General features: G+C 38.8%; 2 protein-coding genes across 2 annotated transcripts in view; one reads left to right on the plus strand and one right to left on the minus strand.

The window, feature by feature from the left end:
- LOC121638982 (neuronal acetylcholine receptor subunit alpha-7-like) overlaps positions 1–15,671 on the plus strand; it is a 52,875-nt gene extending 37,204 nt beyond the window's left edge. The window contains exons 5-10 of the mRNA XM_041984112.1: positions 3–82; positions 780–947; positions 11,636–11,830; positions 12,300–12,386; positions 13,498–13,607; positions 14,610–15,671. Coding sequence (XP_041840046.1) covers positions 3–82; positions 780–947; positions 11,636–11,830; positions 12,300–12,386; positions 13,498–13,607; positions 14,610–15,206 — 1,237 coding nt within the window. The 3' untranslated portion in view covers positions 15,207–15,671. The remainder of the gene's footprint in view (positions 1–2; positions 83–779; positions 948–11,635; positions 11,831–12,299; positions 12,387–13,497; positions 13,608–14,609) is intronic.
- Positions 15,672–24,870: 9,199 nt separating this feature from the next.
- The window catches only part of dnah6 (dynein, axonemal, heavy chain 6), a 60,550-nt gene continuing 59,036 nt past the window's right edge, over positions 24,871–26,384 (minus strand). Inside the window, exons 79-80 of the mRNA XM_041982864.1 lie at positions 25,824–26,046; positions 24,871–25,156 (exon numbers count right to left, since the gene is read on the minus strand). Coding sequence (XP_041838798.1) covers positions 25,053–25,156; positions 25,824–26,046 — 327 coding nt within the window. The 3' untranslated portion in view covers positions 24,871–25,052. The remainder of the gene's footprint in view (positions 25,157–25,823; positions 26,047–26,384) is intronic.

Here is a 26,384-nt window from a genome sequence, read left to right on the forward strand (position 1 = left end):
AGCGCTGACGAGAGGTTTGATGCGACGTTTCATACAAATGTGTTGGTCAATGCTTCAGGAGCCTGCCAGTACATCCCACCAGGTGTGTTATTCTCAGCTTCTCTCTCACTGTCAAATATATATTTTTATAATACTCAATCCTAATCCTCCTCCCAGTCTTGAGTCTTTGGTTAGTTTTTCTCCAGAAAACTGGTCATGTGATCTGACAGGATTTTAAACTGCCCATGTGTTCAGGGTAATGCTCTTACATTCTGAGGCATTTAAACCTTGACTGACTCGTAGTATTAACCAAACTGTTTCAGAAAGACATGCCCTGGTCCATTACACCCTGGCCAACAGCCTGGACTGTCAACACACAGCAGAATGGTGTCAGAATTCAGCTGCTGATGTGACTAATAAACTATGTGGTCTTCTGCTGTTGTAGCTCATCTTCTTTAAAGTTGAGTGGTCATCTGGGTTTCGGTAGTTCTGGGTAAACTCCAGAGACACTTGTGGTGATAACAAAAATACTCAGTGTTATCAGTGTAGCACCAGAGAGCATTCCATTTAACCCATTACCAAAACATGAACTGATTAGAAAAGTGAATAAATATGTTTTGTTTCTAGAAAACTTAATTTTTTATTTTTGTTTCCATTTATTTTAGAAGGGCATTCTAGAGTTAATTTTAATGGAAGATTGCACTATTGAAGTTACATTTTGTTATTTATAACAATTGTTCTTATAAGACAATAATACAAAGTCACAAAGTACAATAAATCTTTCCTGAATCCCTTCTCAGGTATCCTTAAGAGTACCTGCTACATTGATGTCCGGTGGTTCCCATTCGATGTGCAGAAGTGTGACCTTAAGTTTGGCTCCTGGACCCACAATGGCTGGCTGCTGGACCTCCAGATGATGGACGTTGATGTCTCTACTTACATTCCCAACGGAGAGTGGGACCTCGTTGGTAAGAAGAAGAGCAGAGACAAATAAAGACATATTTCTGCACAACATACCAATACACTAACATTGTTTGATATAGATTTACATAGCTTTGAGTAAAATGAAGGTTAAGTGAAAGTTAGCATTGAGCATTGCTGTTTTAAACAGGTTACTTATTGCAACAGACTGTGTACAAAAATAAATGTGCAAGAACCTGCATGGTGATGTAACATAGAGTAAGATGTGGTTTGAAGGATGATTCAGCCTCTCCATGTTTGATTGAAAGCAAATAACACAGGACTTCCGGTCGGGAGCTTAATGGAGTAGACGCGACATGTGCAGGCTCCTGCTTACTTTGCTTTTTTTCTCACTCACTTACTCTTTCATCTTGCAATCTGGGTAGTCTGCTTGCTCTATATCGAACAAAATCCTCTTTCCTAACCTACATCCAAATGACTCCATGTCAAGGCAAACCTGTGAAGAAAGGTGACCAAACCTCTGACTTAACTATGGAGGCCATCTCTGAGCTACTTGACCAGCACAGACAGGCACTAGCTGCCAACTTCAAAACTTTATTTAATCTGTTAGAGACCAAATTCAATCAGGTTTGCTCCACAGTTGGTGAACACGGTCAGCGTCTTTCATCACTTGAGCTCGCCTCAAAGGATCTGAGCCAGCGTGTCAGAGAATTAGAAAATGTTTGCTCCAGCCTACGAGAAAGCAACTCCAAGCTCACGGCTAAGGTTGCCGACTTAGAAGGCCGAAGCAGAAGACAAAGTATTTGCATCCTGGTCCTGGCGGAGTCTATTGAAGGTGGGCAACCTACAGTTTTTTTTTCCAATCTGCCGTGTGAGGTTTTTGGGAAACAGACACTTCCATCTCTGCCTGAGATCGGCAGGGCTCACCGTTCGCTAGCAGCTAAACCGGCTCCTGGACAGAGGCCGCATCCTGTCATCCTCCGCTTACATCGTTATCGGGTGAAGGACCTGCTGATTCGCGAGGCTCGCCGCAGAGGAAAGCTGGATTACCACGGCCAGTAAGATCAAGTGGTTGAAGATTACTGTCCTGAGGTTCTGAGCCAGCGAGCTGAGTACAAGGAAGTCATGGCGGATCTCTACAAGAGGGTTAAAACCCTCTCTCCTGTATCCCGCACGGCTCCGCATTACACTTGCTGACGGGGATAGGAAGTGGCTACATTCAATTGATGAGGCACGGAGATACATTGATAGCCTTCCTTCTTCACCATCGTCACCATAAACAGATCAGTTTCATCCTGACGGTTGCCGTACAGGATCTTGGTGATCAGACAATGGGGCAGCTTATTGAACCTTCAAGACTATACTGACTATGGTTGTAAGAATGTGAGTATGTCCCCGAGTCTCTCAATCAGTGAACTGTTATACCAGAATGTGAGGAAAATATATCTGAGTTTGCATATCTCTGAAGCAATATGTCTTACTTTTATTTTGCTATATGACATCATAGTGCTGACGGTAGGAGATTTTGGAGGAATGATTTTTTTTTTCTCTTTTCCCCTTCTGTTAGCAACTTCAACATTGTTTAAATGGGTATTTAGGAGTTTTGAGTGCTCTTTAAATTAAAATGAGGAGTTGAAGATGGGGGGGCTCAAGTGACTGGAAGAGTTCTGGGTTATTTCTGGAGTTTTTGGAGAGCTTGCTGCTTTGTTTTTTGGCCAGCCATCTTATTGTGGGGTGGGTGGGTAAGGGGTGGTCTTTCTGACACCAGTATTGGCTTATTAGATTATATAAGTCATATGCAGTTCATTTTAGTTCAACTCTGTATTAGGTATTCCTAAAGCTGTGATGTTACTGATATTTATCACCATGTACACAGATGAAAACTGTGGCTAGAACATTAAACTTTGTAAGCTGGAATGTTAACGGTTTGAATCATCCTGTTAAGAGGAGCAGAGTATTCTCACACATTAAACAATTTAAGGCAGCATTTATTTTTTTGCAAGAGACACACGAGGTTCTGATAATACCCACCTGATGTCGCGGTGGGCGGGGCTGCACTTCCATTCCTGATTTCAAGCGAAAGCTAGGGGGTTCTCTATCCTTGTCGATCAAAGTATCCCCTTTGTGCATCATAACGTTATATCAGATATTAACGGCCGCTTCACTATTGTCTCAGGGAAGTTATATAATACAAAGATGGCACTGGCTAATATTTGTGCCCCAAATTTAGACGATACAAGTTTTGTTTTTTTTTAACATTTTTTTCCTCCCTCCCAGACCTGAGATCATACACTCTCATACTCGGGGGAGACTTTAATTGCTGGCTGGATCCCATTTTAGATCGATCTTCTTGTAATCCAGGGTCCGGTAGTAGATCGTCTTCACTCATCCAGTCCTTTTTATCTCATTCTGGTGTCTCCAATGTGTGGCGCTTCCTACACCCGCATAAGAGAGAATATTCCTTTTTTTCACATGTCCATCATACCTTCACTACGATTTCCTTATTGCTAATGAATTGCTTCCCCGGTCCAATCCTGTGCTTACCGGGGAATAGTAATATCAGACCATGCCCCTGTATTATCTTTGATATTACCAGCCTCCTTCAAATGAAAAAACATTGCCGTTTTATCTCTTCTGTCAGATAAGGATTTTGTGACATTTATGAAAGAATATATCTCCTTTTTCTTTCAGACAAACACATTTCCAGATATTTCCAGTCTAGTAGTTTAGGACACTCTTAAGGTGTACTTTAGAGGGCAAATAATTTCTTACACTGTGATCATAAAAAAAAGGCCAACCAAATCAAGAAAATAGATATACAATATGCTCAAACTAAAAACCCCGACCTACATCCACCTATATGGTCCATATCCATGGAGGAAAATCTGGGAAGTTATTAGCCAACCAGCTGAGAGGACTTACAGCAAAAGGACATATTTTAAATATAAAAATGGAGAAATGTAGTGTTACTTCAGATAGTGTAAAGATTAATGATACGTTTAGGACTTACTCTCCACAACTTTACACTTCTATACTCTCTAAAAGCACTATACTGATGGATAATTTTTTTTTAACCAGCTTAAAATTCCCACTCTTTCCCTTAACAGTCAAACAAGATTAGACGAACCCATAACAAAGGAGGAGATAGATGCTGCCATTTCCTCATTACAGTCTGGGAAGTCCCCGGGACCCGATGGGTTCCCTGTAGAATTCTTTAAGACATTTTCCTCATTTCTTTCGCCTTAGCTAAGTACAGCATTATCTGATTCATTTGAGCAGGGCAAGCTCCCCAAATCATTTTATGAGGCAGGTATAATTCTTATTGCAAAAAAAAGACAAGGATAAGTCGGAGTATTCCTCATTAAGGCCGATCTCTTTATTAAATGTTGACGCTAAAATTCTGGCGAAAGTTTTGGCCTGAAGACTGGAGAACATACTGCCGCCTGTCATATCTGAAGACCAAACTGGTTTTGTCAAAAATCGATTTTCCTATTTTAATATACGACGACTGTTGGATATTTTATACCTCCCTTCTGGTGCGACTCCGGAGTCTGTTCTTTATCTAGACATGGAAAAAATTTGGATAGAGTGGAAATATTCAATCACGACTCTAGAAAAATTTGGCTTTGGTCTGAACTTCATTACCTGGTTAAAACTGCTATATTCCTGCCCCACTGCTTCAGTCCTCACCAAGTCTCTGCTGTCACAACCTTTCAATCTCCACTGGTGAACCCGGCAAGGGTGCCCTCTAAGTACTTTGTTATTTGACCTGGCCATAGAACCACTGGCAATAGCAATACGCAGTTGTGAGAACATCTCTGGTATATGGAGGCATGGAGCTGAACGTAAGGTGGCTCTATATGCAGACGATTTGTTAAGTTATATTTCACATCCGAAAACCTCCCTAAACGCTATGTCCTTACTGAATGATTTCAGCCAATTCTCGGGGTATAAATTAAATTTAAACAAATCTGAACTTTTTGTTGTCAGTGAGTGGACGTCAGCACCAGATTACTCCATTTTCCCATTTAGGCTTATGGAAAATAAATTCACGTATCTTGGTATTACCTAAAGTTATAAGTGTCTTTTCAAAGAAATTTTTCTCACCCTGCTTAATCATACAAAACGGCACCTGTCACAGTGGTCACCTCTCTCTACATCCTTGGTTGGCTGAATTAGTTCTATCAAAATGAATATTCTTCCCAAATTTTTATATATTTTTCAATCAATACCAATCGTTATCCCTAAATCTTTTCTTGATACATTAAATTCAGTTATATCATCTTATATATGGAAAGGCAAGCGTCCTCGGCTTAGCAAGGCCCATCTCCAGAAGTCTAGAGGAGAAGGGGGTATGGCACTACCTAATTTTCATTTCTATTATTGGGCAGCCAATATCCAAGGTTTATTTTTCGGTCATATTTTAATAACCAACCTGACCGCCCACCATGGGTGACAGTGGAGCTGGGCTCTGCTAAAAACTTCTCTATCCCAGCACTTCTCGGATCTTCACTCCCTCTTCCGTCATATAAATACATTGATAATCGTGTTGTCATTTCAGCCTCCTTGATTTTTGCCTCTCTAGCTCCATCTCTGCCAACCATCTCTTTGAACCTTCCTTATTGGATTCAACAGTTCATTTCATTGAGCGTTTCAATGATCTCGTTAATGATACTAGTCTAGCTTCATTTGAACAGTTGTCTGAAAAGTTTGGTCTCCCAAAGTCTCACTTTTTCAGGTATTTACAGGCAAGGCATTTTCTCGGCTGTCAGATACCAAACCTTCCTCTGAGGCCTGATAAGAGTATTGTTGATATACTTCTTAATTTACAACCATCACGCAAGGGCCTAATTTCCATTGTTTACAATAAACTGCTAGGTATAAGATAGGCCCCACTTAATAACATTAAAAGGGCATGGGAGCAGGATTTAAATCTAACCTTGTCTGAGGACACATGGAACACAATTTTTAAGTTGGTCAATTCAACTTCTCTTTGTGCCCGACATAACTTGTTGCAATTCAAAGTTATACACAGGACCCATATATCCAAATCAAAATTGGCCCGTTTCTACCCTATTGTTGATCCCCTCTGCAACAAATGTAAAAGAGAGGAGGCTACACTTATTCACATGTTCTGGACATGTCCTAGTTTGGAGAAATATTGGAGGGAAGTAATCCGAGCTTTATCCTTAATTGTAGGTGTAGACATACCACCCAACCCTCTGATTGCCCTTTTCGGTACGTCAGACGACCTTGATATGTGCCTGACTATATCTGAACGCCAAACTATGTCTTTCGTCTCCCTCTTGGCCAGACGTGCAATACTGATGAAGTGGCGTGAAGATGCCCCGCCCACACATACTCAGTGGCTGAGAGATATCATGTCTTTACTAGACTCAGAAAAAATACATTATTCAATTTGCAGTTTCAAAGAAAAGTTTAAAAAGGTATGGGGGCCATTTCTGGATTACTTCCATAAATACCAAACTAGTTAGGGATTGGACCCCTTAATTAAATTTCATTTTGTCTTTATATCAGCAATGCCAAGCAAAGAAATCGGCCCCTTGTTTGGTGCTTTGTGGCTGGCATGTGGGTCCATATGCTATAAGATATATGTGTGAATTCCTGGACATATGTATTGTTTTGCTTTTTGTGTGTAAATGGTCTGTACTTATGTAGCGCTTTTATCCAAAGCGCTTTACATATACATCACATTCACCCATTCACACACACATTCACACACTGATGGTGGAAGCTGCCATGCAAGCTGCTAACCACGACCCATCAGGAGCAAGTAGGGGTTTGGTGTCTTGCTCAGGGACATCTTGACATGAGCTTGACGGGCCAGGATCGAACCAGCAACCTTTGGGTTACAGGATGACCACTCAGTGGGTAGAGTATGTATACCTCCCTAGATTAAAACCTGAATTCCAGCTGCTTATATAGCTCCAGGAATGAAGTATATTTGATTACTTTATTAACTCCTTCATGTACACGATTGGCTCGGTAATGACGGGTGGTTGGGGTGGGGTGAGATGAGTCTTTGTTGTTTTTGTTTTTTCTTTTTTTTTTCTTCTTTTGTTATTATTATTATTATTATTATTATTTTTTTTTTCCCTACTGTACACAGACAGGATTACTGTTTTTGATGTAAACTGTTTGTATACTTAACAAACTTCCCTGTCAACATTGTATTATTTACCTAATTTTTAATAAAAAAAAAATATTCTTGAGAAAGCAAATAATACTTTCAGTGTAGTGCTGTTCATGTCATCCTCTAAAGACTGAGACATCCAGTCAGTGTACAGACCTGAGACAGTGCAGCAGCTTCAGCTTCCATGCAAGTTCGATTTCAACAGTGCTTTAGATGGCCAGGGGGAATCACTTCTCTTAGGTGGAGCAAATCCAACTCTTTAGCAAATCCTGTGTTTAAAAATATTTCTGCATGGAAAAGTTAAGACTAATTAGAAACACAAAACCCACCAGCACTTTAGATAAATGTCTCAAACTAATTTAAGCTGACAACCATCTGGGAGATTGGTATAAAATGTTGTTTAAAAGGATGAATTTAAATATTAGTAAGGATGGATGTAACTCAAAGTGCTAAGGTAAAGCCGTTATCTAAAGCTGCATTAAAACTAAAAGTACTTAGTAATAAAGTACTTTCAGTACCAACAGCTCTTTCAAGGAGCTGAAAGGCTCCTTCCTGCAGTGGTCAGACAAATATGTCTGCTGACTTGTGAAAAACATTTCTTGCCATTGTTCTTTGTTGGAACTGCAGGGTGTGTTAAAGCATGCAGATAGAAGATTGCATTACTTTCTAACATACTTGGTCAATGCGGTGAAAACACAAGAGTTCAATGAGTTTGACTCTCCAAAGTTTCCAGCATGGATATTTTTTTAAATAACTTTCCATTTTCAGATGTATTTAACATGTAGTCTGATTCCATTTAATGTCTGAATGCTCGGATTGTTATTAAAATGCTTGAACACAACACTGAGCTCATTTGGAGGTGGTTGGGCTTGAACAGTGATTGGATCTCAACCAGGTGTAAATGTAACAAATGCATGACTAAAATTATAATAATGAAGGTTAAAGAACACACTCCTTTTCATCATCTTCTTTCTCCATGTGGCAATGAAGAACTCACGTCATCTCTTACACAATTTTTGCTGTTAGTCAAAGGCCAACAGAAAAATCACAGACATAGACACAGTTATGAAGTGAGTGCACCCAGCTGGCCTGAGGAGTACAGAGGAGGGGGGCATGGGTTTGTATGAGGTGACAGCTGGCCTAGGGATGGTTCACTTAATTCAGGCCAGCCAGGCGGCAAGCCGGCCAAGAACACACACTGTCCTGGTGTCTCAGAACATACCCATGCCCATGCAAAAGTACACACACACACACACACACACACACACACACATGCACGCTCACACAGAGAATGTGGATAATGCTTCTGCAAGTCTGCAATCCATCAAATTAATAGGTGGCTAACAAAGGCTATTTCTCTTCAGCATCTAGGTGACAAAGTTTAAATGAAAGGAAATTGGAGCCATGCGATTCATTTAAATTCAGTCTCCATAGGAGTGAGTACGTAGACTGACACGGGTGAAATTAATCCCTTATAGAGGTACACACCAAAATGAATTATATATTTAGATTGTGTTGCCTATTTGGTGATACCAAAGTCTCACTATTCAACACCAAAAAATGGAAAAAAGAAAAAAGGTTGCTATGGATGGATAAAAACCCCACCACCCATAATCAAATCTGGGCCACTTTAGGCTGATTCTCTCATCAGTGATTGTTGATTGTGAGCCACAGCAATACTCTCACGTCTGATTAACAAACACATAACACCTCCTGGATTGAGATTTCAGTACAGAGAACACACGAACACTACTTGTAAGTCCCAGTTGAAGTGATTATGAAATCAATCAAAGCAACGCTATAATAATTTCACGATTCAGTGGCTCTAGTTCAGACACACACTTTTTTAGACTTACCTAACCATGACCAGGACAAGGTTATACTGTATTGTTTTCTGTTGTTGATCTGATAAGAGGCAGATTAGTTATGTAAGTGTGAGACAACAAACAGAAAGCAGAAGAACATGAAGGATAAACTAATGGTGGAGGATTGCTTTTGGATGAGTAGCAGGGGAACTCCTGAAGGTGAAATGAAAATTTAATGGCTGCTAAGTACAGACTTTAGATTTGGGGAGTCACTTAGTTTCCAACATCTTTGTGTCTTTAAAATTTGAAACTTGTTTTGAATGCAGGTCAGGTGATGGGATGCTTACACTGACATTCATTTTGTATAATCTTTATTCATGAGGTGACCACAGAAAGAGAGATGAATCTCAACGTATAAGCACACCGTCCCTTAAATCTTACCATCCAAATTATAATGACCATTTGTTACAAAGCAGAACATTTGTCCACATGTCCAAGTGTAGCAGTGTCATGCTTGACTTTGCCCATTCCTCTGTCTTTAAAGCAGGGTGCACACAACATGATGCAAGCATGTATTAATTATAATTTAAGACTAATCAGACTGTTTGTACCTCAACTCTTGAAGCAATACTGTATAAGTTTCCAATCTTAAAAGACTGTGTTTCTGACTCCTATAGATGACACATTGACATCCATTAATCACATTCCTGGGGCTGTCATTGATTTGCAGCATCTCAGGACTGAGAAAACATAATTTTTGGTTTCACTTTTTTTTTCCAGCCCAGGACATCACATGACAGTTGCATTTTGTTTTATGGCACTGCGTTACACAACACATTATCACACGTTACATATCAACACTGGCTGTTATGGACGTGCGTGACTGATTCATCAAAGAAATGAAAGAGGGTATTAGGAGGCAAGGGAAAGAAAGAAAGTGACAGAGCAAGAGATAAGACAAGAGTTAACATCAGACTGTCTCTTACTGTCTGGAGGGAGCTCAGAGAAGAGACAGGATGCAAGATGTATGCCAAATTACCTTCGCTAGGGGGCGCCATAATGGAAAATCTGCCAATGTTCATACTTAAACTATGTATGTTTTAACTCTGACCACCTGCAACTAAGAACAAAATAGAAAAGTAAGAAGTCACTGTAATGGGTTGGATGGAGCTCGAACTTTCACAGTGTAAATGTAGTTTTATACATTCATGGAGGCATCTGTCTGTGTCACTCAGCTCCCAAAGACCCTTTTTTCAATGCAGATGGACAGAAGTGAAGTCCTTCCAAAACCTGACAACACATAAGCTTCAGAGATGACAACACACATTGACTGAACGCTGATTAGTTGAAAGTTAGCTGACAACAACTAATTGCATAACAAAGAGGACAAAGTAACACAAACTATAGGACACAGGAGGACAGGTGAAAAAAAGCTGTATAACAGCTGTACTGGATAAGTTTCATTATTTAACACTTATTTTCAAACAGATCACAGTCCACTTGAATGTCTCTTTTCCACAGCAAAGACAAGCTAAATGACCAGCAAAAGTAAAAACACGATTAGGTGCACCCCACACCACAGATATTTCTGATATTGCCCCCTGGTGGCTGCAAAGTGCTATTTCAGAAGCCGCAAAACAGCGCTTGTCCAAGTACGTCCAAAGCATAACAAACATTCCACTCTCTCCTACCTCCTTATATGGGATTTTGAACATGTTATAGCTATGCAATATACATTTTTAAAAATATTTAACATAACAACAAAAAGGCATAACAACCCTGTGATGGACTGGCAGTCTGTCCAGGGTGTACCCTGCCTCGTGCCTAGTAGCTGCTGGGACAGGATCCAGCCCTCGTTAGCTTGCATTGGAATGAGCAGGTATAGAAAATGGATGGGTTGCAGGGATGCAACATATTTGGAGCCTTGAAATGTATTAATTGTAAATTCTGGTCAATTTAGACAATTTCATGTAATACAAACTTTATAAACATTACTATTTGAAAAGATGGAGGAAGGTGTACAATGATTTTGGATCCCAGAGCCCAAAGTTATGCCTATATAGTAAAATCACTATATTTTGGGTTGTAGTCTTATATAGCTTTCACACATTCTGGAGTGAGGCTGGATCCCCAAATGTCATATGGTACCTTGCTGTTTATGCAGAAACATAGAAAAATGTATAAATAAAAAGTGCGTGCTGGCAGTGAAGTACATTGGCAGAATCCACAAGAAATTGGGCTGTACATAAACCTAAGCTGTTAACAAACCCCTTTGTTGATATCATTAAACATGTTCAATAACAGATGTAGTGAGGAGGAATTCAGCTGCCAGGTTGTGAATGTCCAAACTCAGAGCTCAAACATTACTTTCCAACAAGTAGCTGCCATTTTGGATATGGTTTTAAATATTCAGATATGAAGATTCTGGGACTAAGTCTAGAGTATGCCTTTAATTAAAATCTTAAATGGGAAATGTAGATGCAGTGACAGGACAACAGTGTTTCTCTTCTGTGATCTGAGAGTGGTTGTGGTTTTTTACAATTTTCTTTCTAGGAATTTAAATAAGTGACCTTTAGATCACAAACTGTCTCTCTTACCTATTAAGTTTTTATTGCTACTGTACTGATTTAACATCTGTAAAAACAGACACATTCCACCACCTCATGTGCACTTTTATGAATAATTGATTGAATTGGGACTAGCAATGAACCTTTTTGAATAATTCAGCATTTTTGACTTCTGACTGACACCTTCACATTCTTCATTTGTCTCCCAGGTGTACCGGCAAAGCGTAATGAGCTTTACTATGAATGCTGTAAGGAGCCTTACCCTGATGTTACGTTCACAGTCACTATGCGCCGCAGGACTTTGTATTACGGCCTCAACCTGCTCATCCCCTGTGTGCTCATCTCTGGCTTGGCCTTGCTGGTCTTCCTGCTCCCTGCTGACTCTGGAGAAAAGATCTCACTGGGTACAGAAACAGACTCACAACAGCACATCCCTGCAGACACATAAACAGTCTAAGACTAACGTAGCAAGACAAAGACTTGACGTTTAGATATTTTACCCCTGCTTCAGTGGGATCAGCCCACCGGATCCCAATGCTATTGCTAAACTATTTATTTGTAATTGTGCTATGCTAATGCTGACATTAAGGCTGTGGATTAGCATTCATGTTGGATTCTGTTCAACAGCAGATGAATGAAAGAGCCGTCCTAAATACAGCAAAGATAATCACCTGGACCTGAAAATGTCAGCTTGTTTCAAAATGCCAGCATTTGAGAAAGGGTCATCATAAATATAAAAGAAACACTCCAAAATAAATACACACCTTTTTTAACATATGTCAAAGCCAAAAAGCTGCATTTATTCTGAGTTCTCTAAAGAGAAAAGTAGACAAGTAATGACAGAATTTCTCTTCTGTTCTTCTCTTTCTTCAGGCATAACAGTGCTCCTGTCGCTAACAGTGTTCATGCTGCTGGTGGCAGAGATCATGCCTGCTACTTCAGACTCTGTTCCTCTGATTGGTAAGACATCTGGCTCTCATTATTACACATTTTGGAGATTACAAGACTTTGAACGTGATTAAAAGGGAAGAAAAGCAATTTATTGTGTATTTGTAGGGAGTATCTTTCCTTAAGACAACAGGGAGCTATAGGCGGTAGCTAGGAAAGGTGGATAGTGCCACAGGGTGGGTGGGCGTAGGGTAAATGTGGAGATTTATAGTCAGCCATGATAGGCTGGGAGCATGCTCCTCTATGGCAAAACAGTTTTAACTTCACCAACTGCTGATCTGTTGGGAGGGGGGTGTAGGTGCACAGATGTAGGCGAAGGAATTTGAAGATCCGCGACTATAAACTGCGTAACACTGTGCTGATTCAGAGAAGTGTAGAAAAGGCAGTAGGCTAAGAGATGTGAGGGAGGACTGCAGACAGCGTTGCCGCTCGGCATCAGCTGATCACTCAGTAATGTAAAACAAGGCCCTCAGCAAAGTTTTCCTCATGACGCTGGATGGAGAACACAATGCAGATGAAGCAAAACTGAGAGATTATCCTCAAAAGAAATTTCTCAATAACATTCACAGAGCTGTCAGTAACACTTAAATACCACGAAAAATGAAATGAGAAATAATTTATTAATCCCAGAGGGAAATTACAATAAACATGAAAATGACAAGTAAACATGGAAATACAGAATATTTTGATTGGTCTTGCAGAATCACAGGTGCATCACATAGTGTAAGTAAAATGCAAGAAAACACTTTTACTCCAATAGTGTGTTTTTCTACATATTTCTGTCTTGTGGTTTCTACACTATTAAGCATGTGCATGTCTTTTGCTTGGAATGTAGATTACGAAACAAAACATTAGTCATTCTCCTGTCAATCCTTGGGGTGGTCAGACCTTGAGTTAGTTGACAAGGATAAATTCAACTCTGACTAACCAACCAAATGACTGACTTGGCCATACTTCAGTTCTGCCAAGTTACTCTGCTTAGTTCATATGTTTCTCACAAAGAACATGTAGGATAGCTAAATTAAAGCAAAATGAAAAATGAAAAATATAGTTCTGTATTAACTGTCTTGTATAAAGCGTGTTATACAGGATATGTTTCTACCCGCAACCCCTTCCCCCTTAGCACAGTACTTTGCAAGCACCATGATGATTGTGGGCCTGTCTGTGGTGGTAACGGTCCTCGTTCTTCAGTTCCACCATCACGATCCCCGCGGAGGCAAGATGCCTAGATGGGTAAGTTAATCATTTGTAAATAAATAAATGAAAAACCAATCAATTAATAAAAGATAGAAGTCTTATAGAGGGGATACTATTTTGTGATTACAGGAGAGTAGATCAATTCAAGCTTATTGATTAACAAAGTCCTGATATAACAAAGAACTGCTCCTTTTAAACTGGATTAGCTCAGTTTCAGATCTTTAAATTGCTACTGCAGAGCAATTTAAGTCGATCTGGGATGTGATCTACCCTCATCTGGTTGGGAGAAAAAAAGGAAAACAGGGCTTTGGAAGTGGGATTATGAACAGGGCATGTTGCACTTTAATAGATCAGCAGTGAAATTAGCTTCAAACCCATAAGCAACACTTCATAACTTTTTTTAAACCTGAAAACTAGCGCTTCTGACGTGTTTTGATGTTACATTGTCATTCATAATGCACATTCCTGGAGCAGTCATTACCAGAACCCTAATGCTGAGAAACTGCACCTCACAACTTTTTCTTTTCTTTTTCTTTTTTTCTTTTCCAGCATTAGGCATCATGTTACATGCCAACAACTGAATAGCAACACACTAGCTTTTTATGAACAAGCACCACGGCTGATTCAGCTAAAAAAAAAAAAATAAATGATGACATTATTGGAAGAACAGAGGAAAAGAAAGGAACAGAGAAAGAGTCAACATTGGACTGACTTTCACTGGTTGTAGAGAGCGCAGAGAAGAGACACATGCTGAAGATGCACAAAGTTCAGTAGTGGTGCTTAAAGAGTTAAAAATTCTCAAGCCCACTCAAAGTTATCGGGATGACATTTTTAGATTTTCTGTTTATTTAAAAACAAACTAACACTCTTCTTGCTTAAAATATTTTAAAATAATGTTTCATTTTTAATTTCATTTTCATGATTCAGAAACCAACTAGCTTATGCACAATTTTATAGTATTAGAAAGAATAAAGTTATTTAAATATACTTAAAATCTTTTTCCCCCTTCCTCAATCCACCTTTGCTTCTTTTAACCAGGTCCGAGTCATTCTCCTTAACTGGTGCGCTTGGTTCCTCCGCATGAAGAAGCCTGGAGAGGAAAGCAAATCACCTGTTACCTCCAGCAGCCCTCTGACTTACAAATACTCTCACTCTCCTCCCCACCACACCAGCACCAGTAGCATTCAAATGAACACCATACCAGGGCAGGCCTCCACACAGTCGACCACCACTAATGGCAACATGAACCTGTACTTTGGTTACCACTCGATGGGCACAGACAACCCAGCTTTTCCACCCAGCACTGATTCAGGTTTGGTTTGTGGTGGTGGCAGTGGAGGAGGAAACCACCACAATGACACCTCCCAGCACAATATCCACTCTGACCAGACCCGGACTTTGCTGTTGGAGCAGGTTCCAGTGATCTCGCAGATCCTGGAGGAAGTGCAGTACATTGCAAGGCGCTTCCGGGAGCAGGACGTGGGGGAGGAAATTTGCAGTGAGTGGAAATTTGCAGCAGCAGTTGTGGATCGGTTATGCCTGGTGGCCTTCTCCCTATTCTCCATCATCTGCACCTTTGCTATACTCATGTCAGCTCCTAATTTCATTGAGGCGGTGTCCAAAGACTTCACATAAGGCTGATCTTCATCCTTGGAGGCAAAAGAGAAGAAAAGTTGCTGCAACAGTAAAGAATCCTAACATAATTACATCTGTTCCTTACAAAGATACTCCTTACTACAAGGTGAAGCCTCAGTTGCTCAGTGTTTTCTTAAATCTTTGTATATCTGACCTCTCCCTCTATCTTCACATATTTGTCAGCTTATGATTGGGGTGATGTGGTTTTTCCACTGCAAGGTGACTCTCTTGGCTAACGCCACACAAACAGTGCACCACATTAACGATTGAGGCTAAATGCTGAAGTTAATGATGTAGAAACTCACTCAAATGCACTTTTTATTTCCATACCTGATGCACCTTGTCATTTATCACCGGTCTAGCTTCATATCTCATCAGAATATTCTCTTCTCCTCCTGTTTGCTTTCCTGTTTTTCTTGCTAAAGTTTCTGCTATACTTTTTTCTTGAATAAATGTTTTTCATTTTTAAATATAGTACAGTCAAAAAATGTGATTTTTTTCAGACCTGTACTGTAGTAAGATTACATTTTTTTCTTAAAAATCTTGACTAAATGTACATTTTACAACATGATTTTATTAGGATGCAAAAGAAATAATTTTGGCTGTAACTCATTATTCAATGATTCATTTTGTATATAGTCTAAGGAAACAGTGGAACTCCTATTATAATTTTCCTGAGTTTAAGATGATTTAGTTTCTCTGATTAAATGTCCAATACTTCAATATGTTCTATTAATACCTGTTAAATTAGTTTTGACAAACTGTATCTTCCATGTCTCTCTCTTTTTCACATATGCAGCAGTTGGATTTCTCTTTACTTCCACCCCTTTGCCTTTAAATTATTTGGGTTTCCTTTAATTCCACCATTACTATTCCTCCTCTTTGCTCAGTTCAAACCTAGGTTCTCTGTCCATTAATGTGATGCTTTATCAGCAGCTGTAGAAGTCATACTTAACTGTGACATTCACAGTTCTGCTCTTTCCAAGTGAGTTTATTAACCCGTGATGTAAATCTAGAGGGCATGTTACTTTTCTCCTAGCCTCCGTCTGTTGTGCTGTTACAGGATATGTAGTGTTCCTTAAAAATGTTCTCAGTGACTTAAATTCACACTACATATATTTTTAAAGTACTTCATTGTGCATCTGATTGATGTGTGTACTAAAAAAAATTCCAGTGTAAATGAGGTTAAAGCAGGTTCTGACTGAAACTCATCGACCCTCATGTGATGCATATGGACCTAATCTTTAGTAGTGCAGAGTACTTAAGGAAGAAAAACTCTAATATGCAACAAAAGACAAGTCTTGCTAATCTGATGTACAACACAGTTTACTGGGTGACCTTGTGAAATAGAGTTGTGTTAGACCTTGTCTCTTCTCACCACTTAAGCATTCTGTCTGTTCACTGGTGGTATATGACACCCGTGATTTATTTATTTTACTCTTTACTAGAAAATGGAACTCTGACTGGTAAGACTTAGCACGTGGCCTGAGTGGAGTTTGAATTTGAGTAGAAACTACAGAGGAATACAAGTAACATGATGCAGCATGTGACAGTTGCAGCAACAGTCACAGAAGTAATACATGTGATATAGCCAGTACACCTTTCACATGGCTTCATCGTTGTAAATCATCTCTCATCCAATAACACAGAAAAAGTTAGTCTTGTTTGAAATTTACATGCAGTAATGCACATTATTGATCATGATGCTGAACTCAGCAGTTCTGCTAAATTAAGTAGCATTTTGTCATTTATAATCACCTACATTGTATAACCACTGATGCAAGGCTTACGCTTGTTTTTCTGTTCTTTCTAAATTCAGTGAAAGATAACAGAGATGGTCATACACTTTAAGTTTCTCCTGGAGAGTAAACAAGCTATGGTCAGCAGTTCTTAGCCTAAAAACAACCAGCAGAGACTCAATCTGCCACTGCCAGTTTACAAGAGGCTCAAGGAGAATAGCAGCTATTTATGCTAAGCTAAGCTAAGTGGCTGCTAACTGTGACTTCAGTGTCACAAAGTTAGTTTACTGAAAGGGATCAATATCCTTGCATAACTTTTGACTAGAAAACAAATTAAGGGATTTGTCCACAGAGTAAAATAAATTCTTCAGTATTGCTTAATATGCTAATACACTTGGTGTTTTGTATAAATCCTGACAAAAGTTATGCAATCATGACTCCTGGAGGATGGTTGATCCCTTATTATATTTATCAAACAATACATTAAAAATGGAATAAAGTCAAATCACAGATACAACAAGCTCACAGTTTTAATAAGTGATAAAATTTTGGCTTTGTTACTATAATTTGTTGCATGCATTGTTGCAATTTTGTAATAAACTATTTTACTGTATTCTGTGTTGAACTGTCCTCTGGAAAGAGTTTTATAATCCTCTGTTCTTGGAGCTATATTTCCTCCTCCATCAGCCAGATACAACAGCTTTATATTAAGTCCACCCAGCTGTATATTAAAATGTGTGCAAGGTTTTGTTTTAAAATGTGATTTTTTATTTTCCTTCTCTTGAAACAGAAAAATATTTAATTTACTTTAATTATTGTCTTAACAAAGCCAGAATATTTAGCTATTGAATAAAATTGTTTTGTGTTATATCTGTGATACGTATTTTTTTTACTAAATAAAAATGATGTAAACATCCCCTTAGTGGGGTGATTCCATTATTTTGGCCAGGGGTTGTAAAGCAACATTAGAGCACATGCAGGTCAAAGTTATTTGTGGACAAAGGAGTGTGAGAATATTCCTCAATAGACAAAGATATAAAAATATACAAAACTTGGATCACCAAACCCTCTCAGAAAAAGAGCATGAACATGCAAAGATGTAGAAGTAAGAAAAGCATTTCTATGTACATGAGATGAACTGATAGCAAAATGCAGATAATTGTATAGTTTCTTTGTGAGATCACCTGTTTCTGTTGTTGCTCTTTCATACAAGAAGCATCAATAAAAATGAAGGAGTTCAAAGAATGTTTCATGACGAATGACTGAAATGCACAAATGAAACTGGACTGAAGATGTGAATGGAGAATTTAAAGTTTAAAGAAACTGTTTCTCAAGTCATCCGGTTGCAGCTAAAAACAGAACTGGTTTAAACAGCACCACTGCAAAGGCAACAACCAGACGACTTATAACATGAATGAAATGGGGATGTGACAGTTTGCTGTTTTCCATGCTGTGCTTTTTAATTTCTTCCTTTTTTTTATCACCAGTGGTGTACTTTGGTCTTTCTTTGTGGTCTGTGCCTCTATTTTCAGTATGATTAACCTTCATTTGAATATGTACATAAAAACTTGTGGTACATGACTAAAGAGAAATAAAGGAAAAATGTAATAATTGTTAGCACTTCAGTGCAGTGATGTATGCATCGTTCACATATCCGTTTAATACAATGCCAAATGTCACAAGTAAGATTTTCTCTACAACTTGTATGAAAATGTTTATCTTCCTTCCTTGTGAGTTTAATGAGAGGAGGGGAAACACTTTTATCTTTGTACAGTAAACATTTAAACACACAACAGTTACACAACTGCCATTTAGTAAGGAATTTATTTTAAAAGGTACAGTGAAAGAGGAGATAGAGTAGATATACTATCTTGCAGTAAGAAAGTATATCTAAAGTGGCAGCACTTTTTTATACTTGTTAAAGTGTTAGTGTGTAAAATATAAAACATTAATGTTTTCATCATTAAACAAGGATCATGTGAATGTAGGAATAGCTTTTAGTGATAAACCAGAGATGCCACAAAGTTAGTTTGTCATATAAGACTTGTTTCTAATTTTTTAGCTAAACGCTGGCACCTGGGTCTATACTTCTGCACAAGAATGGCCCTACATCGTGGTCCAATGTAAATGTTCTCCAAGAATCAAAGCAAATGAGTTTATGCTGAAATATGTAAGTCAAATCTTGCATTACAAGCTGGCGTAACTCTTTTGAAAGAGATTTTATGAACTGAGCCTAATATCTGTTAATTTACAAAAACAGGCATCTTTGTATGGACCTTTTTTATTATTACTTTCACATTTATTGATTAGAAAATAAAAATGTATACATTTTCCCAACTTAAACATCCTCAGGCAGTCCATGGTAGAATAAACAAATTTTTATTTATTTTCAGTAGTTTTTGGATGTAATTATGTGCACACGACCAGACAGAGCAGTGTTAATATTTCAGAATGCCACAAAAATTGTGGCTTAAGCTACTCTGCACCCAAAGCTGGTATAGTAAATTGAGATCAGATATGTTCTAACCCCGTCACCTACAGACTGTGTAGATCAGCAACCTTCCTCATTTCCCAGCAGGAAGGAATGGCTTACTCAGACCAAGTCAGGTGGGATCCAGTCTTCTTACTGCCTGTGACATTATTCAAGAAGTTTGGCAGCTGACACAAACAGGTACGAAAACACACACACACACCCCAAATGCTGCCCAGCAAAGTGATAACATGTTCAAATTGCCCAAATCTAATCTCAAGGTTCACTACACGCAGACAGACAGCTGTTGGTGGCTGAAACTCCACCACACTGATCACAGCCAATTATTGAGAAAACTGGAGAAGTATGGAATAAGAGGTATAGCTTACTCTTGGCTGGAAAGTTACTTGGATAATAGACAGCAATGTGTGCAAATTAATGAGACTGTGTCAGGATTTCGGAAGGTCACCTGTGGGGTACCCCAGGGATCGGTGATTGGTCCAAAACTTTTCTTATTATATATTAATGATGTCTGCAATGTTACTGAAAGGTTAAAATTTGTTATGTTCGCAGATGATACAAATTTATTTTGCTCTGGGAAAAATTTAAAGGAACTTTTGTATGCTATTGGAAGGGAGCTAGAAATACTCAAAACTTGGTTTGATGTTAATAAATTGTCTCTCAATATTGAGAAAACTAAATTCATGGTTTTTGGAAATCAAAAAGGAATTGATGGGGAAATTAAATTAAAAATCTGTGATGTTGAAATTGAAAGAGTTTTTGAGATAAAATTTTTAGGGGTTGTGATTGATCATAAATTAACATGGAAAAAACATATTGATTATATTAAAGGAAAGATATCAAAGTCAATAGCAATCCTCTATAAATCTAGGGATATATTAAATTATAAGGCCTTGCATATAATATATTGTTCGCTTATACTTCCTTATATATCTTATTGTGTGGAATTGTGGGGGTCGACTTTTAAAATGACTATAAATTCAATAGTCATACTACAAAAACGAGCTATACGTATTATTAATAGGGCTGGTTACTATGATCACACTAATCCAATGTTTATAAAATCACATGTTATGAAATTTAAGGATTTGGTATATTATAAAATAATGCAAATAATGTTTAGAGCTAAAACAAAGTCACTCCCCGACGGTGTACAAAGGTTTTTTTCAATACAGGAGTGCAAATATGATTTGAGAGATGTTTGTAAGTTTGCTGTACAAAAAGCTAAAAAAGGGATTAAAAGGAGATGTATTTCGATTGTTGGGGTAAAATTATGGAACAATGCTAATAAAAATGTTAGAGGGTGTAAATCGCTTTTGGTTTTCAAAAGAATGGTTTATAAAGCTATTTTTAAGGTTACAATTGTGAATGATTTTGTATTTTGGTATTATGTTTACTGTTGGAGGGTAGCTTAAATTGAAAAGAAAGTAGGACAGGCATATATAAGCATCATGCTTCAGCCTGTGCCTTTTCAGTCATTACCTAATGTTAAGACTGTTGACTAGTTTATATTGTCTAGAATGTTTATATTTATTGTATTGTGTGTGATGACTGAATAAATACTACTACTACTACTACTACTACTACACTGTATCACACTGTACACACAAACACACACACAGACTAATCTAACAGAGACAACGTCCCCATTCCACCTTCTCTGCAAACTGTCCCAACAAAGCGTTTTTCTAGTCCTGAGGTGGAGCACAGCACCTGGGTTGAGTCTTATGCAATCCTGGGGAATGATGTTTGCTCTTTATGGTGGCATAATTACTGCCAGCTCAGCTGTAACAGATCTCTGTGGACATAAGCATAATGTACATTTGGATTTGTAGCGTAACAGTCTACACGCATACACACACGTTACAGGTTTACCAGTGGGACTCTGAAACACCTCTGCTTGATTTTTGCCACAAATGTTATTACTTTGACATTCTGTATGTACTATGAGCAGCCAATAGTAATTCAGTCATGTTATTTGGAGGATAATGGTGTTTTAACACCCACACTTTTCGTGTCGAGAGGGTTCCACACCCAAACTTTGTTCTTCTTCTTTTCCAGCATTGTGCACAAAGTGGCTGGTATAGTGTTTCTCTGGTCTTCTGTTGTTCCATGAATCATGACGGCTGATGGTGATCACAGATCTAACAGTAGCTGACAGGTGGTAGAAAGGATTTATACTTTCAGCTATGCAGGGGCGGGTCTGGAAAAGATTTCGTCCACTCTTCATTAATAGGCATTAATATCTGACAGTAAGACAGGACGGGATCAGCCAGCAGCAGCTTTCTGACACCGCTCCTGCTCTGACTGCAGTCAGAGGGAGTCCTTGTTCTGCTGGGGGTTCTGGTCCTCCCTGAGCCGCCACCTTATCGTGGTGGAGGAGTTTGTGCATCCTGACGATCCTAGAGGCTATGTTGTCGGGGGCTCATGCCCCTGGCAGGGTCACCCATGGCAAACAGGTGTTTAGTAGAGGGACCAGGCGAAGTGCGGCTGAAATCACCCCTATGATGATCAGAAAGCAAGGACCAAGGTTTCCCTTGCCCGGACGTGGGTCACCGGGGCCCCCCTCTGGGGCCAGGCCTGGAGGTGGGGCACGGAGGCGCGCTCTTGGTGGCCGGCCTTTGCCCATGGGGCCCGGTCGGGCTCAGCCTGAAATGGTGACATGGGCCTCTCCTCCCGTGGGCTCACCACCTGCAGGAGGGGCCATAGGGTTTGGGTGCAGTGTGAGCTGGGCGGCTGCCAGAGGCGGGGACCCTGGCGGTCTGATTCTCGGCTGCAAAAGCTAGCTCTAGGGACGTAATTTTTTGTAATTTATCGTAATTAACGTGTGACAGTTAAAGTCAGAGATTTTGTTTTCAGCTGCGTTTGTCAGCAACATAACTTAAAATAATTACGAACAGATTTTGATTAAACTTTCAGGAAATGTCAGAAAAGAAATAAGGAACAAGTGATTGCATTTTGGTGTTGATCCGGATCACTGTCTGGATCCAGGAATCTTTTAAAGGACTCTTTACTATTGGGAGATAGAGATAATTTTACAGCTTCTAACTAAATATAATGGCCAGGAAAAAAAAAAAAAAATTACAAGACTGTGGTTAATCCGGATTGCCACTATTAGAGAAAATGCTAACTTCTTCAATAACTTCAAGACTATACAAGCCATTTCCTTCATCTTTATATCTAAGGGTATGTTTCCAAGGTCAGTGGTTCTAAATAGGATGTGGCATCTACCTTGAGGAAGAAAATACATAGTGGTATTAGCTTGAAGTAACCAAAGGAGTGTGGGCATGGGGTTGGTAACTAGGTGGGCTTTGGGGGTTTTTCTCAGGTGAGTGACCCTATGGCTTGGCGGAGGTCTGTGCTCTCTGAGTGTTTCTAGTATTAAACATATTAAACATGAAGGTACAACCAGCAGTCAGATACAAAATACAGATTTTTTAAGCATTCCTTTAGATTTGGCTTGAAGTAATTACAAAAGTTAATAGTTTCTGCTGTGCTCAAACTTTTAATTAGATCCTTTACTGTTGAATAAACTGTGTGACCTAGACAGCTAATAGCAAACACTAAATGTCACTCAGTGGCTGTTTTCAGCATTATAAAGCAGTACAGTAGGAGTGCAGCTGACCTGCTGTTGACCTGTGCCTTTCATCATCACAAACCTGTCGATTAGTTGTCAAATACAAGTTAAAAGCTGCCCTGGTATTTCTCCAGCTGCTGTCATTGTGTGTGTGAGCTTTACGTCTCAAGCTTTCATCTCAGTCCTCTTTTTCTTCCCCTTAAATAACAAAATAAATAAATAAAATAATAATAATAATAATAATAAAAGTTGTGTTTTGACCCATCTGTTTCAGACATCAACCACACCCTGTTCCCTCTGACTTAATCCACTGGGATTGAAGTATGTGTGTGTGTGTGTGTGTGTGTTTGATGATAAAACACTGTTAATCAGGTTTCAGAGTGACTGGGGCATTTAATCTCATTTACTCCTTCAATCCATTTTCTAACCTCTCCATTACAATTTCTCTCCTAATAACAGTGTAGTACAGTACATTCATTTTTTCATAGTGCATAATCTACACTCATAACAAAAATGACTGGAAAAAAAGAGGTTAAAAACGGAGGTTAAACAGTCAGCTGATGCTGCTGTTCATGATTCAAGAGCGCCAAAAAAAATCATGCATGCATGAAGGATTTGTGCAGTCACTCCATATGCACTAGTTGGAGGCAATTAAACAGAATTAAAACCGAAATGAATGGCTCTGCTTTCTTATCACATGAAGAAAATAACAAAAAATAAACACTAGTGATTTATAATTTACACATATTTTTCAGGTTTTTATTATCTGTCGTTAAATCTGAGTGAAGATGATAAAGAAATTTTTCACCTCTGATTGAACGAGTCAAAGACGAAGAAGTCATCAGTGTACAGCTTCAGGGAAGTAGCTGCGTGCCGTGTATCATGTCTGCTCCGGCAACAGCTGCCAAACCCGAGTAAAGATAGATGGTAAATGATGACAAAACACTGACACTGAATTAGAAACAGACGAAGAAAAAGACACACTGTTTTTTTTTATTTTCTTCTGAATGGTCCATGATATTTCACATTGAACCCTTTCATTTGATATACAGCCTGTTATGACCCTACCATACACCACGGCTGTCTGCCATATCGACAGAAAAACAAAACCTTTATACAAATTCCTTACACTTTTAACACTTTGTTTCTATGAACGTTGATAGGACTATTATAACACAATATAGAATGTCATTGTTATTTATTGTGTGACTTTATGCTAATATTATGCGATTACGGTGGTTCTGTTGAAAAAAAAACTTTATGTAAGAGTGCTTTAAAATATCTGTCACTTGTGCTGATGATTCTATCGTTTTAGTCTCTTCCCCAGGTTGATGTTTAAACACGTCCTGCTTACAGTTATAAAAGCAGTAAGGGATGCAGAGTGTGTGTGAGGCGCCTTGTCACAGCATTGTGGAGGTTTTACGTACTTATTTGTCTGGAGAACCGTTTCTGATGGGTGAGGGGGTCTGTGATGAAAACATTTCTTCATTTGATAATCATTGCATTTTCGTTTATACCAGGGGTCTGCAACCTGTGGCTCAGAAGCCGCAAGTGGCTTTCTGGGCCTTCCACAATCTTAATACATGGCTAAAAATGCTAAAGCGCTAACTAATGACAGATTTTTTTTAAATCTGTTTTTCTTGTCATTAGGTTGGAAACAGTGTTTTTTTTAAACATCATTTTCCACAGATATCTACATCCCATAGAATTCTATTTTCTTTTTGCAAAAGTTTTATCCATTTTAGCATTTTGTCTCTCCCTGATGCTGTATCTTATAAAATTTAGCTGGTAGACACATCCAGTGACTTGCTGCATAAAACATCCTTTAATGCATTCAAATACTCATGCGTACAAGAAAGAAGCTGATATATCAATCACAAATCTTTATTACTGTACATGTGTAGTAAGCACTTTCAGCATAAATTGTGTTTGTGAAAATCTTTACAACTAATTCAACAAAAGATATAAAGTTAATTCAAGGTTGTGTATTGATTATTTTGATTGAGAAACATTTAAAATTCTACTTTGTCCTTAAAAACTTAATCATCCAGCTGGCACAGGAGTGCAGAACCTTTTGATATCCAGTAATCACTGGGTCGCTTGGAGGGAAGCATTACAGTCACAACAAAATTAGTTGAGTGACCTGGAGGGAGAGATGAAACATAAGGAAACAAATCTTGTTTAGTGGGAAACCATACCCTCAGAAAGAATCTGCTTACCTGGTATGAAAACTGAAAGCTTTTACACGAAAAAATAAAACTGAACCAGTACCAGATTCACATATATGTGTTCAAACGGCTTCTTTCATATAGCGTTTGGTAGAATCAAATTTTAGGTCTGTTACTTCACTTTGCTTGCATTACTTGCAGTTAAAAGTTGAAAAAAAGAGAAATTTTCAAGTATCTGTGCACAGTGTTCCCCTACCATTACACTGTTGCCCCTCCAATGAGACCCGCCACCCCCACTAGAAGGTCAAGTTAATTTATTTTTATTTTGTTTATACAGCTTCCAAGTCACAACAGAAGTGATTTCAGGTTCCGTTTCCTGTCACATGTTGCTTAAATACGGGCTGTTTTGTCATCATCACTTCATGTCCCCACTGCAATGCTAACGAAGTGGTTACCTGTTACAGCTACAAAGTTCATGATTTAGCAGAGCTGATTTTAAGATGGAGATTTACACCCTGTTCATTAAGCCTGTCGTCGCCCCCTCTTCCAGACCCGCCCCCTCATGGCTATGAACCACATCAACCACCATATCTGTGAGTCTTTCCTTTGTGGAGTGGCTCTTTGTGTGGCGTTAGTATGTACCTGTGGTGGACAGAGTCCCTGCTCTGGCAGAGGTCTTGTACAGTGGTGCATGGTAGAGGTCAGGATCCGGCACATGGTTCTGCTTTGGTTCAAAGTGCACCACCGGCAGCATGGAGTTCATCACCCGAGGCAGCGCATCATCAATCACCATGTTGACATCATCCCAGCGACTGGCATCCATGAACATGCCGTGTACAAGTACACCATCCTCTGGATCTAGTAACTGTGGTTTCCACAAATCAGATAAAGAAGTTATTGATAAGATATGATATTTTTAGGCAAGGCAAGGTAGGTAGGCAGGCATTTTTAAAATACAATAATCAAGTTTTCATTTTAAATCTATTATTTCCTTCTGTTTTTTCACAGCTCACTAATTTTCACATGGCAGTTATGTTTTAAACTATAATGTTAGTTTTCTACCATAATCATTACTTTCCTATCATGGCTCAAAACAACAGATGTGCACATATTCACAAATTATAGCAATATTTAAGTGTTCTCTGTATCTTTATATAAACTGGCAGCTATTCTATAAATCAATATCAACAATCTTTGCCTTTT

Source organism: Melanotaenia boesemani, chromosome 4, assembly GCF_017639745.1.
Source record: "Melanotaenia boesemani isolate fMelBoe1 chromosome 4, fMelBoe1.pri, whole genome shotgun sequence".
In the NCBI taxonomy this organism is placed as follows: Eukaryota; Metazoa; Chordata; class Actinopteri; order Atheriniformes; family Melanotaeniidae; genus Melanotaenia; species Melanotaenia boesemani.